Source organism: Glossina fuscipes, unplaced genomic scaffold (genome assembly GCF_014805625.2).
Source record: "Glossina fuscipes isolate IAEA_lab_2018 unplaced genomic scaffold, Yale_Gfus_2 238, whole genome shotgun sequence".
Taxonomy (NCBI): domain Eukaryota; kingdom Metazoa; phylum Arthropoda; class Insecta; order Diptera; family Glossinidae; genus Glossina; species Glossina fuscipes.
Genome location: NW_023998581.1, coordinates 1,109,792 through 1,128,494, shown reverse-complemented (window position 1 = coordinate 1,128,494; position 18,703 = coordinate 1,109,792). Strand labels below are relative to the sequence as shown.

General features: G+C 36.6%; 1 protein-coding gene and 1 pseudogene across 2 annotated transcripts; one reads left to right on the top strand and one right to left on the bottom strand.

Moving 5' to 3' along the window:
* Positions 1 to 419: 419 nt before the first annotated feature.
* On the top strand, positions 420 to 12,550 carry LOC119642635 (inositol 1,4,5-trisphosphate receptor). 2 transcript variants are annotated; one of them, XM_038041831.1, is made up of 21 exons: positions 420 to 527; positions 597 to 712; positions 772 to 1,615; positions 1,670 to 2,880; positions 2,936 to 3,111; positions 3,182 to 3,337; positions 3,407 to 3,560; positions 3,651 to 3,807; positions 3,902 to 3,922; positions 4,022 to 4,602; positions 4,966 to 5,101; positions 5,155 to 5,289; positions 5,977 to 6,200; positions 6,252 to 9,026; positions 9,637 to 9,829; positions 9,890 to 10,012; positions 10,083 to 10,255; positions 10,382 to 10,546; positions 10,601 to 10,781; positions 10,839 to 11,044; positions 11,763 to 12,550. In XM_038041831.1, exons 2-21 carry the CDS (start codon positions 620 to 622, stop codon positions 12,333 to 12,335), a joined length of 8,277 nt encoding a protein of 2,758 aa, XP_037897759.1. In that variant the 5' UTR covers positions 420 to 527; positions 597 to 619; the 3' UTR covers positions 12,336 to 12,550. The 2 variants fall into 2 exon arrangements, with proteins under 2 accessions (XP_037897759.1, XP_037897758.1); XM_038041830.1 differs by having other exon boundaries at positions 10,601 to 10,787.
* A 2,954-nt stretch (positions 12,551 to 15,504) lies between these two features.
* On the bottom strand, positions 15,505 to 17,436 carry LOC119642632 (annotated as a pseudogene).
* Between the last annotated feature and the right edge of the window lie 1,267 nt (positions 17,437 to 18,703).

The window sequence follows — 18,703 nt, the reverse complement described above, 5'->3', positions numbered from 1 at the left end:
TTACAGATGGAGACCACCTGTCTCTAAGGACGTGTCGGTTGCTTTTTATATTCTTGCGCTACAAAGGTGTATAGAGTTTGAGCGGAGATACACCAGATACACAAGGCATCACCAGACCAAGAGATACACCCATCTTCCATTACACCGATAGATTCAAAGTCACTAAGCTGGCACGTCCGTCTGACTGTCTGTCTTGTGTTCTTCTTGTAAAGCTTACAGGTTGCAATTTTTAAAATATTTTAATGAAATTTGCCCGTTTTGGTCCAAAGACGAGAGCTGTTGAAAATGGTTTGGGTCGGGCCATCGACCACTTACCACGCAAAGCCTATAACTATATAATTTAGAGAGTAACTATGTTTCCAGGAGTAGTTTTGATATACATTTTTCAAAAAAATTATGTCCAACCTTACATTATATTTAATATTTTGGAAATCGGGTTCTTATTTTCGCTGACAGGTTAGTAGATGACCGCACTGTCGTATGTCCAGAGGCTGGCGACTTAAATTTCCCCCCTAAGAAGTTTCGAGGTAATTGCTTTTTGACCTTTACTACACTAAAATATAATATAAAGCATTGCGTCTTTCATTGATTTGCAGATTGTCTGATAAAAGTATGTCCTATGAATCGGTACTCAGCCCAGAAACAATTCTGGAAAGCCGCCAAACAATCAGCTAGTACGAATACAGATACTAATTTGCTCAAGCGATTACATGTAAGCTCAAGTCTTTCGTACCTCTGCAATCACACTTTTTATCTTATTTCTTTCTGTAGCATGCCGCTGAAATTGAGAAGAAACAAAACGAAACCGAAAACAAGAAACTCTTGGGCTCAATCATACAGTACGGCAGCGTGGTGCAATTGTTGCATCTCAAATCCAACAAATATTTAACAGTTAATAAACGTTTGCCTTCGTTGCTAGAAAAAAATGCAATGCGAGTTTACTTGGATGCCAATGGCAATGAGGGTTCCTGGTTTTATATTATGCCTTTTTATAAGTTACGTTCCATTGGTGATAATGTTGTGATGGGCGATAAAGTTATCTTGAATCCTGTCAATGCGGATCAGCAAAATTTACATGTGGCGTCCAATTATGAATTGCCTGATAATCCCGGGTGCAAAGAAGTCAACGTTTTAAATTCTTCCACCTCATGGAAAATCACTTTATTTATGGAACATCGTGAAAATCAAGAGCATATACTGAAGGGCGGAGATGTAGTGCGTTTGTTTCATGCTGAACAAGAAAAATTTTTGACAATGGATGAATATAAAAAGCAGCAACATGTATTTTTGCGTACCACAGGACGTACAAGTGCCACAGCTGCAACGTCCAGTAAGGCTCTTTGGGAAATTGAAGTGGTCCAGCATGATTCATGCCGTGGTGGTGCTGGTCACTGGAATTCTCTGTATCGCTTTAAACATCTAGCTACAGGCTATTACTTAGCCGCTGAGCTGGACTCGGCGGACAATAGTCAAGCGGCTCACCAGTCACAACATCAACAAATCCATCCGCAGATGTTAGTACACCACCAAGAACAGCAACAGCAGCAACATAACGTTAATTTAAGTACGGACAACACCAAAGATTCGGGAATCAGCTGTAATTCAATTATGTTGGGTAAAGTATGCGTTATTTTGGCTTTTAGAAGCTAAATCTATATTATACTTGCAGAAAAAGTTAAGCTGGAAACTTATAGGTTGGTCTCTGTACCGTTTTCTACGGATATTGCCTCTGTATTCGAACTGGATCCCACAACTATGGCTCGCGCTGATAGTTTGGTACCACAATCGAGTTATGTTAGATTGCGTCACCTATGCTCGAATACTTGGGTTCATGCCACTTCTATACCAATCGATATTGACGATGATAAGCCAGTCATGTCCAAAGTGTGTTCTTCACCAATAAAAGAGGATAAAGAAGCCTTTGCATTGATACCGGTTTCGCCGGTAGAAGTACGAGATTTAGACTTCGCTAATGATGCGTGCAAAGTGCTGGCCACTGTCACTACAAGGTTAGATAATGGTATGATATCAATTAACGAACGGCGTTCGTTGATTGCTTTGCTGCAAGATATTGTTTATTTTATTGCGGGAATGGAAAATGAACAAAATAAAACCAAGGCCCTAGAATTGTCTATAAAAAGCCCTATAAGGGATCGCCAAAAATTACTGAGAGAGCAATATATTCTAAAACAATTGTTTAAAATTCTACAGGGTCCTTTTCAGGAGCACCCAAGTGGAGACGCGCCTTTCCTGCGTTTGGATGAATTAAGTGATCCAAAAAATAGTCCATACAAAAACATTTTTCGTTTATGTTATCGTATTTTGAGGCTATCGCAGCAGGATTATCGCAAAAACCAAGAATATATAGCCAAGCATTTCGGTCTAATGCAAAAACAAATCGGGTATGACATTTTAGCTGAAGACACTATTACAGCTTTATTGCACAATAATCGCAAGCTGCTGGAAAAACACATAACTGCTGCTGAAATTGAGACCTTCGTGGGTTTAGTACGAAAAAATATGCACAATTGGGATTCGAGATTTTTGGACTATCTCTCCGATTTATGTGTTTCAAATCGTAAAGCCATAGCAGTAACGCAAGAGTTAATTTGTAAGAGCGTTTTGAGCTCAAAGAATTCGGATATTTTAATTGAAACTGAAATCAAGCCGAATAAAGGAACTAAGAACTCCATTACAAAAATTAATAAGCAAGACAGCTTGTCTTTATCAACGTTAACCGAGATGGGTGACGATGATGATGAAAAATTTGAAACTCTGTCCAATGCGACCACGTCCACCTGGGACTTGGATAACTTAACCGAGTATGACGAAAAGAAACAACCTAAATATGAAATACATTTAAAATGGAAAGACTTGGCCGTCAGTATTGTTTTTTTTTAAATCTTTCACATTTTCAAAAATTTAACGCTTTCAGTGTTCCCGTTCTATGGTTGACTTAGCTGGGTGTGTGGCTCGGGGAGAAAAACTCGAAGCAACCATATTGAATTATTATCGCCATCAATTAAATCTCTTCTCAAATATGTGTCTGAATCGTCAATATTTAGCTTTGAATAATCTCTCTCCCCATCTAGACATAGATCTAATACTCAAGTAAAGAGAAAATGCTTATCTGTAACACATCACGACATTTACACACATCACTTTAAATTCGTTTGTTTAGGTGCATGTCCGATGAAACAATGCCGTATGAGCTGCGTGCGTCATTTTGTCGTCTCATGTTGCATTTGCATGTGGACCGCGATCCGCAGGAACCGGTAACCCCAGTAAAATATGCGCGCCTTTGGAGTGAAATACCCTCAAAAATGTCTATTTTGGAGTAAGTTGCGGAGAAACATTTTTAGTGCGATTTGTTTTGTAGTTACTTAATGGTTACGACTTGTTTTAGTTACGATGGCAAAAATCAACAACCTGATCACAATAAGGAGGCCGTAAGAGCGAAATTCAATACTACTATCGCTTTTGTTGAAAATTATTTGTGTAACGTGGCTGCTAAAGTGTGGTTATTCACCGATCAAGAACAAAATAAATTAACATTTGAAGTGAGTATTTGCTTAATTTCCGGTACCATGTTTTATTTCACCGGTGATGTTGTTATGGTAAAAAACTAAATGCACTTTTGGTTTTTCCAGGTAGTTAAATTGGCGCGTGATTTGATTTATTTCGGCTTTTATAGCTTTAGCGATTTGTTGCGTTTAACCAAAACCTTACTTTGCATTTTAGACTGCGTGTCAGAAACGAATGGTGAAAATCTATCAGTTGGAAGGTTTCTAACAGCCGATGGCGAATGTAAGTAACTTAAATACAATAGCATTTAATATTTTTTGGTCCCTATTGGCGTTGAAATAATTGTTAAAATCGCATTAAAATTTAACCATAAAAGCTGCCACACAGGAAAATGTTGGTGAGTTTAGTATAAAAAAGTCCAAATGTAAATAACGGAACTACTAAAAATTTTCTCTTTAATTAAGATGAGATATTAATTTTTGTATTTCTTTTAAAGCGGATGGGGGCGTTTTACGTAGCATTGGGGATATGAACACCGTAATGACTTCTTTGGCCTTGGGCCCAGTGGGCCACATTATGGCCACTACACCAACGACAACCTTACAACAACGTAAATCGGTTTCGCAGCTACTGAAGGAGTATCCTTTAGTGATGGATACAAAACTAAAAATAATCGAGATTTTGCAGTTTATACTCGACGTACGTTTGGATTATAGAATTAGTTGCCTGCTGTCCATATTCAAACGGGAATTTGATGAAAGTGATGGTAACGTTGCCGAAAGTGTTACTACAGAACAGCAAACTTCTTCACTTAATCCATCAACAGCGTCTTCTGCTTTTACGCAACGGCAAAAGAATATCGATTTAGAATCCATAGGCCTTCAAGCTGAGGGTATATTTGATAGTGTTAGAGGGGATGCAGCTAACCTAGATTTAGATGGTCAAGGTGGTCGTACCTTTTTGAGAGTTTTGCTACATTTAATAATGCATGACTATCCTCCTTTGGTGTCGGGAGCATTGCACTTATTGTTTCGTCATTTCAGTCAGCGCCAAGAGGTGTTGCAAGCTTTTCGTCAAGTAAGTTCAAAGAAGTTATAATACAGTATAGGCTAAATCCTAAGCTAAAACGCTTGACCCACAGTTTTCTATCGTGAGTGGCTTAGGAGCAATCCAAAGAAAGCAAGCAAAGCAATTGTCGAGTTTTGAAATTCGCCCTGCTGTGCTTTTTTGCTTTATTACGAAGATCTTTTTCTGAACTTTCTTAAAATTATTTTTATTAAAGTTTTAATTAATATTTAATGTTTTTTTCAAATTTTTGCATGTTTTATACACACAATAAGTGGGCGGAATTAGTTAGTATATATATTTATTTATGTGTAGACGAATTTTGTTTCAGAATAAGTATCATTTTCTTCTTCTCTTCTCTTTTTTTTTTTTAAGGTTCAACTTCTAGTATCCGACAGCGACGTGGAATCATATAAACAAATTAAACACGATTTAGATATTTTACGCCAAAGTGTTGAAAAATCTGAGTTGTGGGTTTATAAATCGAAGACTTCCGAAGAAATCAGTACAAGTGGGTTCTCAAGTACTCTGAAAGAATTTTAAATAATGGTGCTTGACATTTAGGTGCTGCAGATTTGAATATCGACATGCAAAATTTAAGCAACGAATACAGGGCTTCCTTGTCTACCGAGCAATTAAATGAATATAAAAAGGTCAAAGAGATTTTAATGCGTATGAATAAATTTTGTGTTACCCAAGGTAAGCTAAAGAGGATTCTTCCAACATTTTAATCGTGTTGAATTTTTAAACTTCACGTGCTAGCTTTGAACACCTTATGTTCGTTTGCGTAGTTTAGCACATATAAAAAGAGGTGTTTATGGTGACCCAATCGTATCCCATTAAACTGCGGCTGTGAATTTTGAATCTAGAATGACTAGGCGTACTTGTGGACAGATAAGCGGAAGTATCCTCGAAATTTGTCTGCGTCCGTTTTTTTTGCCTCCACATAATATTAACAGACTTAGCCAGGCTCCCTTAATAATATTGCAAATATTTCGATCATCCAAGCGCCTTGGACACTTCCAACTTTTTCGGAACTACTCGGTTTGTGTATATGAGCCCACCAGTAGAAAATGTAATGCGATTTCATTGTAGTCTTTCATTATGTGCCCACTCGTTTACATGGAAGACCACTTAGGCTTGATTCCTTAATTGCGCACTTCTCCTTAGTTTAATTGAAATTGTAATCGAGGAACTTTCCCAAAGAAAGGATATCAAAAAATGTTTCTTATTAACATTAGACTCAGGAGTCACGATATTTCTTCGTCTCTTTCCTCTCTCGAATTCTCTTTTTCTTCTTCTATCTCTTACTCCTTCTCGATCTCTGTCTTATACCAAATACTCGATAATTTCTTTGGTTTATAACAACATTAATTATCGTTCTAGGCCCTTATGTTAAACCCCGCAAACATGAACAACGTCTTTTGCGTAATGTAGGAGTTCATACCGTGGTCCTCGATCTTCTACAAAATCCTTATGATGAAAAAGACGATGAACTTATGAAAGAATTAATGTTTTTGGCACACGAATTTCTCCAGAACTTCTGTTTGGGCAATCAGCAAAATCAAGTGCTGTTACATAATCATTTGGATTTATTCCTTAATCCGGGAGTATGTAAAATATGCATTACATGTAAATATTTACAACTTCTTCTTTAATAGATATTGGAAGCGAAAACTGTTTGTGCTATTTTCAAAGACAATCTTGCCATTTGCAATGAAGTTACCGACAAGGTTGTACAACATTTTGTCCATTGTATTGAAATTCACGGACGCCATGTCGTGTATTTGCAATTCTTGCAAACAATTGTTAAGGCGGAAAATCAATTCATACGTAAATGCCAGGATATGGTTATGCAAGAGCTTATCAATGCAGGGGAAGAAGTTTTGGTGTTTTACAATGATAAGGCTTCATTCAATCAATTTGTAAACATGATGCAAAAACATATGTCTCCATTAACTGAAGACAGTCCTCTGCGTTACCATGTAGAATTGGTAAAGTTATTGGCTTGTTGTACAATGGGTAAAAACCTCTATACGGAAATTAAATGCAATAATTTGTTATCTCTGGATGATATTGTTACAATAATTTGTAATTCCGCCTGTATACCGGAAGTAAAGGAGGCTTATGTAGACTTTCTTAATCACTGTTATATTGATACTGAAGTGGAAATGAAAGAAATCTATTCATCGGGTCATATGTGGAATTTATTTGAAAAAAGTTTTTTAGTAGACATTAATCAGTTAATAGCGGTGGGCCCCACTGGTGATAAAAGTCTAATGAATTATGTCTTGAATGGTGTTCTGAATATCTTGAGCACTTTCTTTAGCAGCCCGTTTTCGGATCAGAGCACCATCGTGCAATCACGTCAGATGATCTTTGTGCAACTCTTGCAGGCTTCATATCGTTTATCGCAGTGCAAATGGTTGACATTGGCCGATCGCTTTAATGTCGAAAATTGTCTACGTACGTTGGCTGAATCGGCGAAAACCCGCAGCATTGCTATACCACTTGACCTCGAGCAACAGGTAGTCAATATGTCCAGTAAGACGGCCATGTTGACTCGCCAAACAACGAAATGGCTACTGGCCTCGAAGCAGCCAAAATACGAAGCACAGCTGTCGACAAATTTAATGCGATTAGATCGGTCGATTATAGAAGGTCTGCAAGAAATTGTATCATTATTGGAAGATCAACTGAAGCCGGTGGTGGAAGCTGAGCTTTCTCTGTTAGTGGATATATTATATCGCTCGGAGTTGTTGTTCCCTCAAGGCACTGAAGCACGCAAACGTTGCGAATCGGGGGGATTTATACGGAAACTTATCAAGCACACTGAAAAATTGTTAGAAGAAAAAGAAGAGAAACTGTGCGTGAAAGTCTTGCGCACTCTTCGTGAAATGATGGCAATTGATGTAAATTATGGCGATAAGGGTGACGCTTTACGTCAGACATTGTTAAAGCTTTATTTTGATCTCAAACTTAGCGGCAGTTCTCGTACACCTACTGAGGGAAAAGGTGATATTTTAAATGGTTCAAATATTGTGAGCCATCAACAAAAACATGTTCACCTAGTTACTCACGGTCCTGGTGCCAAATATCTTCAAAGAGCTGAAAAGACCTTACATGAAGTACAAAATCATTTAGATCGCGAAGGCGCTTCCGATTTAGTTATAGAGCTGGTCATTAAATCAGTACATTCTCCTTCCATTTTTGTAGAAGCTGTAGAACTTGGTATTGCTTTGTTGGAAGGTGGTAACCCGATTATACAAAAAGGCATGTATCAGAAGTTTTTGAGCGGTGATTTGAATCAGGCTTTCTTCAAAGTTTTCTTCGATAAAATGAAGGATGCGCAGCAAGAGATTAAGTCAACAGTTACCGTTAACACTTCAGATACAGCGCCTAAGGCCCATGAAAGCAAACAAGACGTCAATTTGGAATTGGATAAAATCTCGCGTAAACATGGTGTGAAGAGCAATGGTATAGTAATTACTGAAGAACTGAAAAAAGAACTGCACAATGCTGGTCTAGCGACTGCTCGAGCTTTCAGTAACGCCCGCAATCTGCATGCAGTGGGTGATGAACACAGTGCACTTAACGTTAACAGTCCTTTGGATGAGATAATAGCAGAGAAATTAGAAAAGCATAAGGATAGCAAAGAAGATCGCAACAAACTTTCTAACAAGGTATTGGTAATGCAACCGATATTAAGGTTTCTACAATTGCTTTGTGAAAATCACAATCCCGACCTTCAAAATCTTTTGCGCCATCAAAACCATAAGACCAATTACAATCTGGTTTCAGAAACACTTATGTTCTTGGATTGCATTTGCGGCTCTACCACGGGTGGTTTAGGATTATTAGGACTTTACATCAACGAAAATAATGTAGCTTTGATTAATCAAACCCTAGAAACTCTTACTGAATATTGTCAGGGTCCTTGTCATGAAAATCAGAATTGCATAGCAACGCACGAATCGAATGGCTTAGATATTATAACTGCACTAATATTAAATAACATCAATCCGTTGGGTGAAAATCGTATGGACTTGGTACTGGAATTAAAAAATAACGCGTCAAAATTGCTATTGGCTATTATGGAATCACGTGGTGACAGTGAAAATGCTGAACGCATTTTATATAATATGAATCCAAAGCAGCTAGTAGAAGTGGCTTGTAAAGCATACCATCAAGAAGAAATGATCGATGACGCGGATGATCAAGATGAAATTGTCGACGGCGATCACGATGATGATGATGTATCAGTTAGCCCTCGTGAAGTCGGCCATAACATTTACATATTGTGCCATCAACTTGCGCAGCACAATAAAGAACTGGCAGCTTTGTTAAAAGCTTCTGAAGATCCACATGCAGTCAGTTTTGACGCCAAAATGAGTCAGGCTTTAATGTATTATGCTACTCATACAGCACAGATAGAGGTGAGTGGAAAGTATTACGAAAATTCTATGAAGAACTTACACAAGATCTATGTTATGTAGGACGTAATCTCTTTAAGGGATATCCGAAGGTTTCTCTGTTTCTTATTAAAACTTTTAGCAGAAATTCCATAAAGATAGTTTCGCTGTATGGCAAATCCATTTCAAACGTGTCCATCATACTGAACCGACCACGATTTCTTGTAAAAATGTATAATTGTGCAAAATTAAGAAAGGAAATTAGCTTAACTCTTTGAATTAGCTCCGCAAACCAAATTGTAATCGGTTCGAAATACCAAAAACTGAAATATATTTTTGTCAATAAAGATCATACTAATCGATCCTGTCACTGTGTTTGAGCGCTAGTTGGCAGAAGACTATTTACGATATTTAATTGCTCAAAGGTGGATCCAGATTATTCACTCACTTCCAAAAGAATTAATTTGGGCGACCTATCACTTTGGTACAGATACCTATCCTCATAACTCATTTCACTTTTATTGACCATCTGCATTATTTATATAGTAAACAGTTTTTCTTATTTATTTTTATTACAACATTAGATGACTAATTCCATTATTCACAAGATTTATGCTTACATAAATTTTTTCAGATCGTACGTAACGATCGCACCCTGGAGCAAATTGTATTTCCTATCCCTGAGATATGCGAATATTTGACTACAGACACAAAGATGAAAATCTTTCAAACAGCTGAGAGGGACGATCAGGGTTCGAAAGTAGCCGACTTTTTTGACAAGGCCGAAGAAATGTTCAACGAGATGAAGTGGCAGAAAAAACTTAGAGGTAATCAGAAACTCAAATTAAACTGGATGTGGCAAGTAATTTTTTTTTTAATTCATCCAGGACAGCCCTTCTTATTTTGGGTTAGCAGTTACATGTCCTTATGGAGCAATATTCTCTTCAATTGCGTAGTTGTTATTAATATGATAGTAGCTTTTTTCTACCCATTTGATAACACCGTACCAGGTAAATGGTAGCAACAGTTTTGCAAATTATCGTTAATTTAATAAAAATGGTTTTCTGTTTTCTTCCCCAGAACTTAGTTCTCATATATCTTTATTATTTTGGACTATATTGTCGTTTTCGTTAGTGATTGTAGCAACGTTACCACGTGAATCAGGCATACGTACATTAATTGGTTCAATTATATTGCGTTCAATATTTTTAATGGGTCCGGAGTCCACGTTATGCTTGCTGGGTATAGTAACAGTAAGTATGACCTAAAATATATTCAATGGAAAATCTTGAGCAATTTATGTATTATAGGTATTATCTTTTATATAAATTGCCTTTTTTAAGGTACCTACATATGTATATACATTTTATCTTTTTTAGGTTACATTGAAAAGTGTTCACATCATTAGTATAATGGGCAATCAAGGAACTTTGGAGAAACATTTCTTTAAAATCATAACCGATTTTCAGTTATTATACCACTGCATTTACATAATATTCTGCTTTTGCGGTTTAGTAGTTCATCCTTTCTTTTATTCACTATTGGCAAGTTTACATTACATTTAATGCTTATTAGAAATAAATTAATTATTGTTTCAGCTTTTCGATGTGGTTTATCGGGAGGAAACGCTAATTAATGTTATTCGTTCGGTGACTCGCAATGGTCGTTCAATCGTTTTGACAGCTGTCTTGGCCTTGATTTTAGTTTATCTTTTCTCCATTATCGGTTATATGTTCTTTAAAGATGATTTTTTGGTATCAGTTGATGTAGAGGATGCAGGTAATGGTTAGTGGTTTGCAAAGAAATTCGCTTTTTTTTTAATTTTCTTATCGGCAGATATTGACATGACATTATCAGTGAGTGCAGAAGAAAGCTGTTCGCCATCCGATGAGATACAGAAATCACAGCTAATTGCTTCAGGTAGTAGCGACAACAAAGAACGTTCCTGCGATTCATTGGTGATGTGCATCGTTACTACTTTAAATCAAGGCTTGCGAAATGGCGGCGGTATCGGAGATATTCTGAGAGCGCCATCTAGTAAGGTGAGTTAACTTCTGCGACATGGCATTCGTCTCTCTCAATAAATGAAAGAACTGCTCATACTAATACTGATATCCAGTCGCTAGCCTATATAATTACAACAGTCAATAACTTCCACGTATACTTTGCAATAAATTTGTATGGGACAGCATTAATTACTAAGGGACCTTAACGAGAGAAATTCAAATTCAAATGGCAGGGTGTGAAAATATCTGATATAAAGATGCTGCCCGAAGATAATAGAAAAGCCAATTAAAAACTATCTATCGTATAAGTTGACCCGTTTTTCTCATACCCCCCATGGCACAATTATTTTGCTATTCTTCATTTCTTCTTCCTTTTTCTTTAATGTGCTTTAAGTTGATAGTAATGGACCAATCTGAATAAGATATTGTTGATTATACTTTTGACCAGCTTTGGTGGGGTACAGAAACTTCTTTTTTATATGATCAAGTCTAACATTAGTAAGCTAATTCTTTTCGAAAGTAACTATGTTTCTTTGTCTCCCTTCCCATTTGGCTCCCCTTTCACAGTAGGTCTCTTTCTTTTTTCACCTACGGCTCTTTTCCTTCCTTTTTCTGTGTTAGATTGATCCTTTACATATATAAAAATGTTCTAAAAGAATTATTGCCGCATTTGATCCGCTAGCTTTATTATAAAAAAATATATACACAAAAATGATATAAATTATTTTTTTGTTTATTTCTTCCAAAAAAATAGGAAAGTTTATTTGCTGCTCGTGTTATTTACGACTTGCTCTTTTTCTTCATTGTAATTATTATTGTGCTGAATTTAATTTTCGGTGTAATCATTGATACATTTGCTGATCTTAGAAGTGAAAAACAACAGAAAGAAACTATTTTAAAAAATCATTGTTTCATATGCGGTCTAAATCGCTCCGCCTTCGATAATAAAACGGTCAGTTTTGAAGAGCATACTAAAAGTGAACACAACATGTGGCATTACCTTTACTTTATAGTACTGGTAAAGGTTAAAGACCCGACAGAATTCACGGGACCCGAAAGTTATGTGTATGCTATGGTTAAAGCCAGCATCTTGGATTGGTTTCCCCGTCTAAGAGCCATGTCTTTAGCAGCCGTAGATGCTGATGGTGAACAGATAGAATTGCGTAGCTTGCAAGCACAATTAATGGAAACACAAATGTTAATAACGAATCTCTCACAACAATTGCACGAACTAAAAGACCATATGACCGAACAACGTAAGCAAAAACAACGTTTGGGTTTATTAAATACAACAGCTAGTTTTATGGCCGGCTATCAGTTTCAGTAACAATGTTAGCAAGAAGAGTATGACGCGGAGGGGTTGAGCCAGCGCTAAATTTCGAACAAACAAAGTTGTTGTTTTAATAGACAATATTTTGTTGGAAGCTTACAATGAACGTTTAAGAAAAAAAGTAAACCAATGTCTCGAATTAGAAAAACGTAAATATCATCATTATAATTGTCAACAACATAGAAAAAAACCCAAATCTACTATAAATTTAATTTTTTTTAAATTTTGTTGTTTTGTTTCTTGTTTTTAAGCCTTGTTGGTCTTTTTTTTTTTTTTTTTTTGCAAAGATATTGTGATCTTCGTTACACCTCAAACAAGAATTGAACCTCAACTTTTTACCTATTTCGCAACGTAGTACTATAAAAACGTCTACACTTATACACTAAAACTATCTAAAAACTTTTAGAATAAGGTTTTTTTGTTAAATTTGAAAAACTGTTTGTACATATAACGTGACGTCTCTACAAACGGTTATTAACTTACTATATAAGAGTAATTAAAAATTAAGCAGTTAAAATTTATTAATGTAATTATCGAAATAAAAATTTTAACTTTAAAAAGAATAATAATGCATAAAACAATACAATAATAATTTACTGGAGGAATGGTTTGAACGTTGCCGATGTTACTTTAGTCTTGCTTATTGTGCGAAAATTAAGGGGTGTGAAATACTTCTAAGCCGGCTTGGTTTTTCAGCGACGTTAAAAAAGCAGTGGGGGATAAAAAATCTGGAAAAGTAGCCCTAATGCGGTTAATTGCTTTAATTACTTTATTTCAATAAGAAGTTAAATGTCAATCTTCCTCCTAAAGTGTTATTAGCAGGATCGCTAGCAATTAAGTTGAAAAGACGCTCATCGAATTTATTGGGCTGATTGAGATGCGCACTATTATTTAGAAGCAAAGAAATTAATTTAGTAAAATATTTCTGAATATTTGAACGACAGTCAGTAAATACTTCGTTACTGAAATTATAGGGTTGAGAAGCGATACGCAACGGCGTAGATTTTACTTCATTGTTTCCATTTATTAATGCCACAATCCAATAAACACTTGATAACGGAAGCATGAGGAAATATGATCTATAAAAATGTATGAATCATTTTTTACAAGTTAAGACATTTTATTAACCTATTTGCTTACATTTAAATTATTACCATTCAGACAGCCGCTTTATCGAATATATCATGATTTTCAGTCATTTGTAACTACGGTCGTTTATGCATCTACGATAAGTACCTGTCAATATTCCAAGGCGAACCTGAAGAACTCTGGGCCGTCCAAGGGCCTTTAGAAAGAGCAATTAAAGTTTTTCGAGAAAAAACAACCTTAACCATTCATACTTCTAAAATATATTTCATTTTTATAGAACTTAATGATCTATCGTCATCCTTATATATTGAAATAAGTTACAATTTGGGAACAAGGTGGTCTAAAATATTTGGGTACCGAACGAGTGCGGCCTCTACAACCAGTAAAAATCGAACACCAGATTTCTAAGAATTGAATAAAACTTGTCAGGAGACATTCAACGGGAGATAAATGCTCTTTTTTTATACATTTATATATTAGTTTGGGGAAAAAGAAATTCATTATTTTTTCGGTATATGGCTGCACTGATAGATTTCTCGTAAAGTATCGATCAAACAATTTCAGATTTATGCTCGTTGGAAAGATGACATTTCGCAGTGAAAAAAATTCTTTTGCGGTTTTTTGTTTGGTGCATTCAGTTGTGAGTTACAGCGTGTTAAAAATGGAAATGAACAAAGAGAAAATTCGGTACATTTTACAGTTTTTCTTTGACAAAGGCGAATATGCAAGCCAGGCGGCTAAAATTGTGAATGGTGTTTATGGTTCCGACACTGTAACAGCCAATTATGTGCAATTTTGGTTTCGTAGATTCCGTTCAGGAATTTTTGATGTTAAAGATGCACCTCGCACAGGTAGGCCGGTCGTCGAAAATGTCGATAAAATCGGAGAAATGATCGAAGTTGACCGGCATGTTAGCAGTCGTAACATCGCCCAGGAGCTAAAAATCGACCATAAAACAGTTTTAAACCATTTGCACAAACTGAATTCAAAAAGAAGCTCGCTGTTTGGTTGCCACGCCAATTAACAGAAAAAAACATGATGGATCGAATTTCCATCTGCGAAGCCTTGGCCAAACGGAATGAAATTTCTTAAACGGATGGTGACTGGAGATGAGAAATGGATCACATACGATAACCCTGTGCGAAAACGATCGTGGTCAAAGATCGGTGAAGCACCTCAAACGGCCAGGAAGGTTTTGCTATGCATTTGGTGGGACTGGAAGGGGATTATTTATTATGAGTTGCTTCCATATGGCCAAACGCTAAATTCTGATCTCTACTGTCAACAACTGGACCGTTTGAAGATAGCGATTGACCAGAAACGGCCAGAATTGGCCAACAGGAGAGGTGTCGTGTTCCACTAGGGCAACGCTAGGCCACACACATCTACAGTGACTCGCCAGAAACTTCGAGAGCTTGGTTGGGAAGTTTTAATGCATCCGCCGTACAGTCCGGACTTGGTACCAAGCGATTATCATCTTTTTCTTGCATTGCAAAATTTCTTTAATTGCATTGATAAAAAATTAGAATCTAGGGAGGATTGTAAAAATCGACTACTAGAGTTTTTTGCAAATAGAGACCAGGACTTATATGAGAGAGGCATTTTGAAGTTACCTTTAAAATGGCAACAAATCGTACAACAATCGGACAATCCGAAGCATGTTAAATAAAGTCCTGAAGTTCATATAAAAATAATGGATTTCTTTTTCCCCAACCTAATATTATATAAAAGCACTTGTATGAATATATGGTAAGAATTAACAGAAAATATTGAAAAATATGCGAAAATCGAACGGCGGATCTATAAATATTGAATAAAACTAGTCAGGAGACATTCAAGGGGAGATAAATGCTCTTTTTTTGTTAAATTATTCAACTTATTTATGAAATTTATGAAAGGTCAGGTTTAACAATTGAAATGTGTTAGTGCAATCTTTTTGTGGTTATATATATAGTTGTGTGTTTGTGCTTAATTTGAATATTAGTATAATATTATTAAAAATGGTAAATGCATTGAAGAAAACGGACTTTGTTTCTTAATTCTGTTTTTGGTTTGGAGAGATGAACCAACACTTAAATTACTTAACATTATTATTGTTATTAGCGTTAGTACCATCTCGATGTGGTATGGGTATAGCTGCTCGTTGATCTTCCATGCGGCCACTTTGTACTTTCATAATGAGCGAGAAAAAGTCGTCATCTGGCACAATATTGGCTGCGCGGCCAAAGTTGCTCTGGCGAAGCGTTTCCGCATCAAACACGAGATTAGGCTTCGGTAATTCGGACCGCTGTTCCTCCAAACGTGAATTTTGGCAACGCATCAGCATGTCGAGAAAGGCATCGTCTGGTTGTTCTGTTGTCGTATGACTTCTAGTCAATACAGCATGAGTGGCACCAGCACCAGCATTGGCTTGTGAATTGCTATTATTAGCGTTTATGTCAATAATTTTGATATCTGGGGGATTACCTGAAGCTGTTTCGGCTGCAACAACTCTCTCTTTGTCCATTTCCATCACCTTTTGCAGCTCTCCGGGAGCACGAGTTCTCCAGTTGCATATGTCGGAGATAAGATTGGTATTTGCCCATTGCCGATTTTAATGGAGCCACGTTGATCATCCATTCGCTTCGACTGCGAACGCGAAAGTAATTCGAAGAAATCATCATCTTGAGCTTTTGAATTATTTTTCGGTTCGGTTTTCGAATTCTGTTGCTTTTGTTGTTGTTTACCGTCGGGTGTAATCTTAATTAAGTCTAATTGCTCCGTTGATCGACGGCGCACGCGTACCTATGAAAACGTTTAAAAAATGTGAAATCTCATCATTTTCATCCAAACTTTTAAAAAATCCTACCATACGTCCTTGTGAGATATTCGAATCGAGTTCTGCGAGAAATTCTGTGCCTTCGTAACGTTTTTCTAATTCAATGGGAAGTTTCAATTCTGGAAATCCAAGTATCTTGCGCAAATCGCAGATATTGACTGTAGCCGTACTTTCTCCTACCTTATCCTGCAGTTCTCTCGCCAATCTTAAATGGGATTCCGCATAGTGCAGAGCTTCGTAATGTTTTCCTATGGCGGACTAGGCATTGCAGAGGGACCAACAAGCCCTTGCTTCACGCGATCACACAATTCTCTTGCTATTGCCAAATGGCGTCGATGATATTCAATAGCAATACCGAATTCCCTTAACAATGTGTAAATGTTCCCTAAACTGTAGCATGCTTGTGCGTCCACTTCTCTTTCGCCAAGTTCGACAGCCAAGGCCAGCGTGCGTTTATAGTGTTCCGACGCGTCTTCAAACTGACCGAGGAATATGTGGGAGTTGTCCAAATTACTATTGGCGCGTCTTTCGGCTGCCTTGTCGCCATATTCACGGGCAATGCGCAAACGATTTTGATGGTGCTCAATAGCTGCTTGAAAATCACCTAATAAATAATAGGTATTGCCAAGATTACCGCAAGTCCTGCCCTGCCCTGAGCACTGCGATCACCTAATTCGCGTATCAGCTTCAAGTTTTGTTTATAATATTCGACACCTTTGCTTAAAGCTTCTTTAACATCATCTCCAAAATCGCTGGGATTTCTTTGACCATATGCTTCCCTTTGGCATGATAAACATTGCCTAGATTGTACAAGGCCCGTCCCTCACTTAATTTATCACCCAGCTGACGAGCCAAAGTCAAGTGGCGATCACAACAAATAACAGCTTCACCAAAACGTTCCATTACTTTTAACATGTTGCCTAAATTACCTGAAGATTTAGCCTCGCCTAACTTATCGTTCATAGAATGTGCGAAAGTCAAATCCAATTTATGATAATGCATAGCCTTCGGATAATCAGCCAGATAGAAGTAAGCATTGCCTAATTGTGAATAAATGGCGCTTAAGGTGCGCAAATCCTCAGCGACTCCCGCCCGACAATCGCCTGCTACCATCCTGCGAATTGGAATCACCACCACCTGCGCCACTACCGTGCTTGACAGATTCTCTGCGGAGCCTGATAACGATGACATTTTCAACGCACTCTTCTTTTTCTCCTTTTTACTTCAGTCTTTTTCACCTCTGCACTTATCGACTGTTTAAGGACAACACTAATTAATATTCTGCTAAATGTATCCTTTTAGCTCTTGTCAAATTTTAAGTAAGAAACCCTTTGATAGAAAATGAATCACAAAAACTTACAAGACGAGAAAAAGAACATTAAACCAGCATAGAGTTGAACACAAAAAAATACTTTTGAAAATGAATTGCCACTCCTTTTTAATTATTTCATTACTGCTTATAATTTTATAGAACATTTTTTTTCTTCTTTTATTTACGTTTGTGCGAACAATGCAAGTTCAATCTACGTTCAATCCATTCCGAGATTAAAGATTTAATGTTTTGTATATTTTCGCATAATGCCAAGATGGAGCATTTGCAAATATAGCTAATGTATAACAAGTAAAGAAAAATCTATAGCGTTGGTGAAATTTTGATATATATTAATATCGTCACTCGTTTACTTATTTCCTAGTGCCTATTAGTTCTGCGTTTACTGAAAGCCTTACTAGATATTTGAAAACTTTTTTCGAAAAGTAATTGGATCTCATTTTTTTTTTTGTTTCCTAACCTAAATATTTACTAATATAGTATTTCAAAAAGATTGTTATAGCTTGGAATAACAGTCTTCGCCTATCTTCTTCAAAACAACCCAAATACATTAATAAAATTGCCAAATTGAGGTTTCAGTAATAATCGCTAATTCTACTTAAATGCAATTTTTATTGGATTGAAAATCCTAGTAAGAATTTTCAAGCATCCCTTATCAACGGATACGAACATAATATATAAGGGATTTTATTCACTAATACATTTGCACGCCCACAATCAAACATTCTAAACAACTAAGCTGAACAGCATCCTTTTTTTATTAGATTATATTGCTTAAGAGCTGTTAAAGATATGAAAAGTAGTTGCGGTCAAGATAAGCATTTCATAGGAAGTAGAAAAAAGGATAACAAAGTTGTGATTAAGAAATCGAATCTAATGTTTGAAAACCGACTTTTATATGTAATATTAAAAATAGTTGTTGGTTTCTCATTGATACGCTTTCTTCGAGGTATGTTTAAGCAGTCCTTTAGATGGCCAGTACTGCCATTTTTTTTGTAAAATTACTTAAGCTGGCCAACTTTGTGTAGGTAGAATTTGCAATCTGCCCTCGAAAATATTTCTTCCAGTCTTGAGTCGCCCCAACTTACACTTTAAATTGATAAGATCAAATGCGTGATCTTTTCAAAA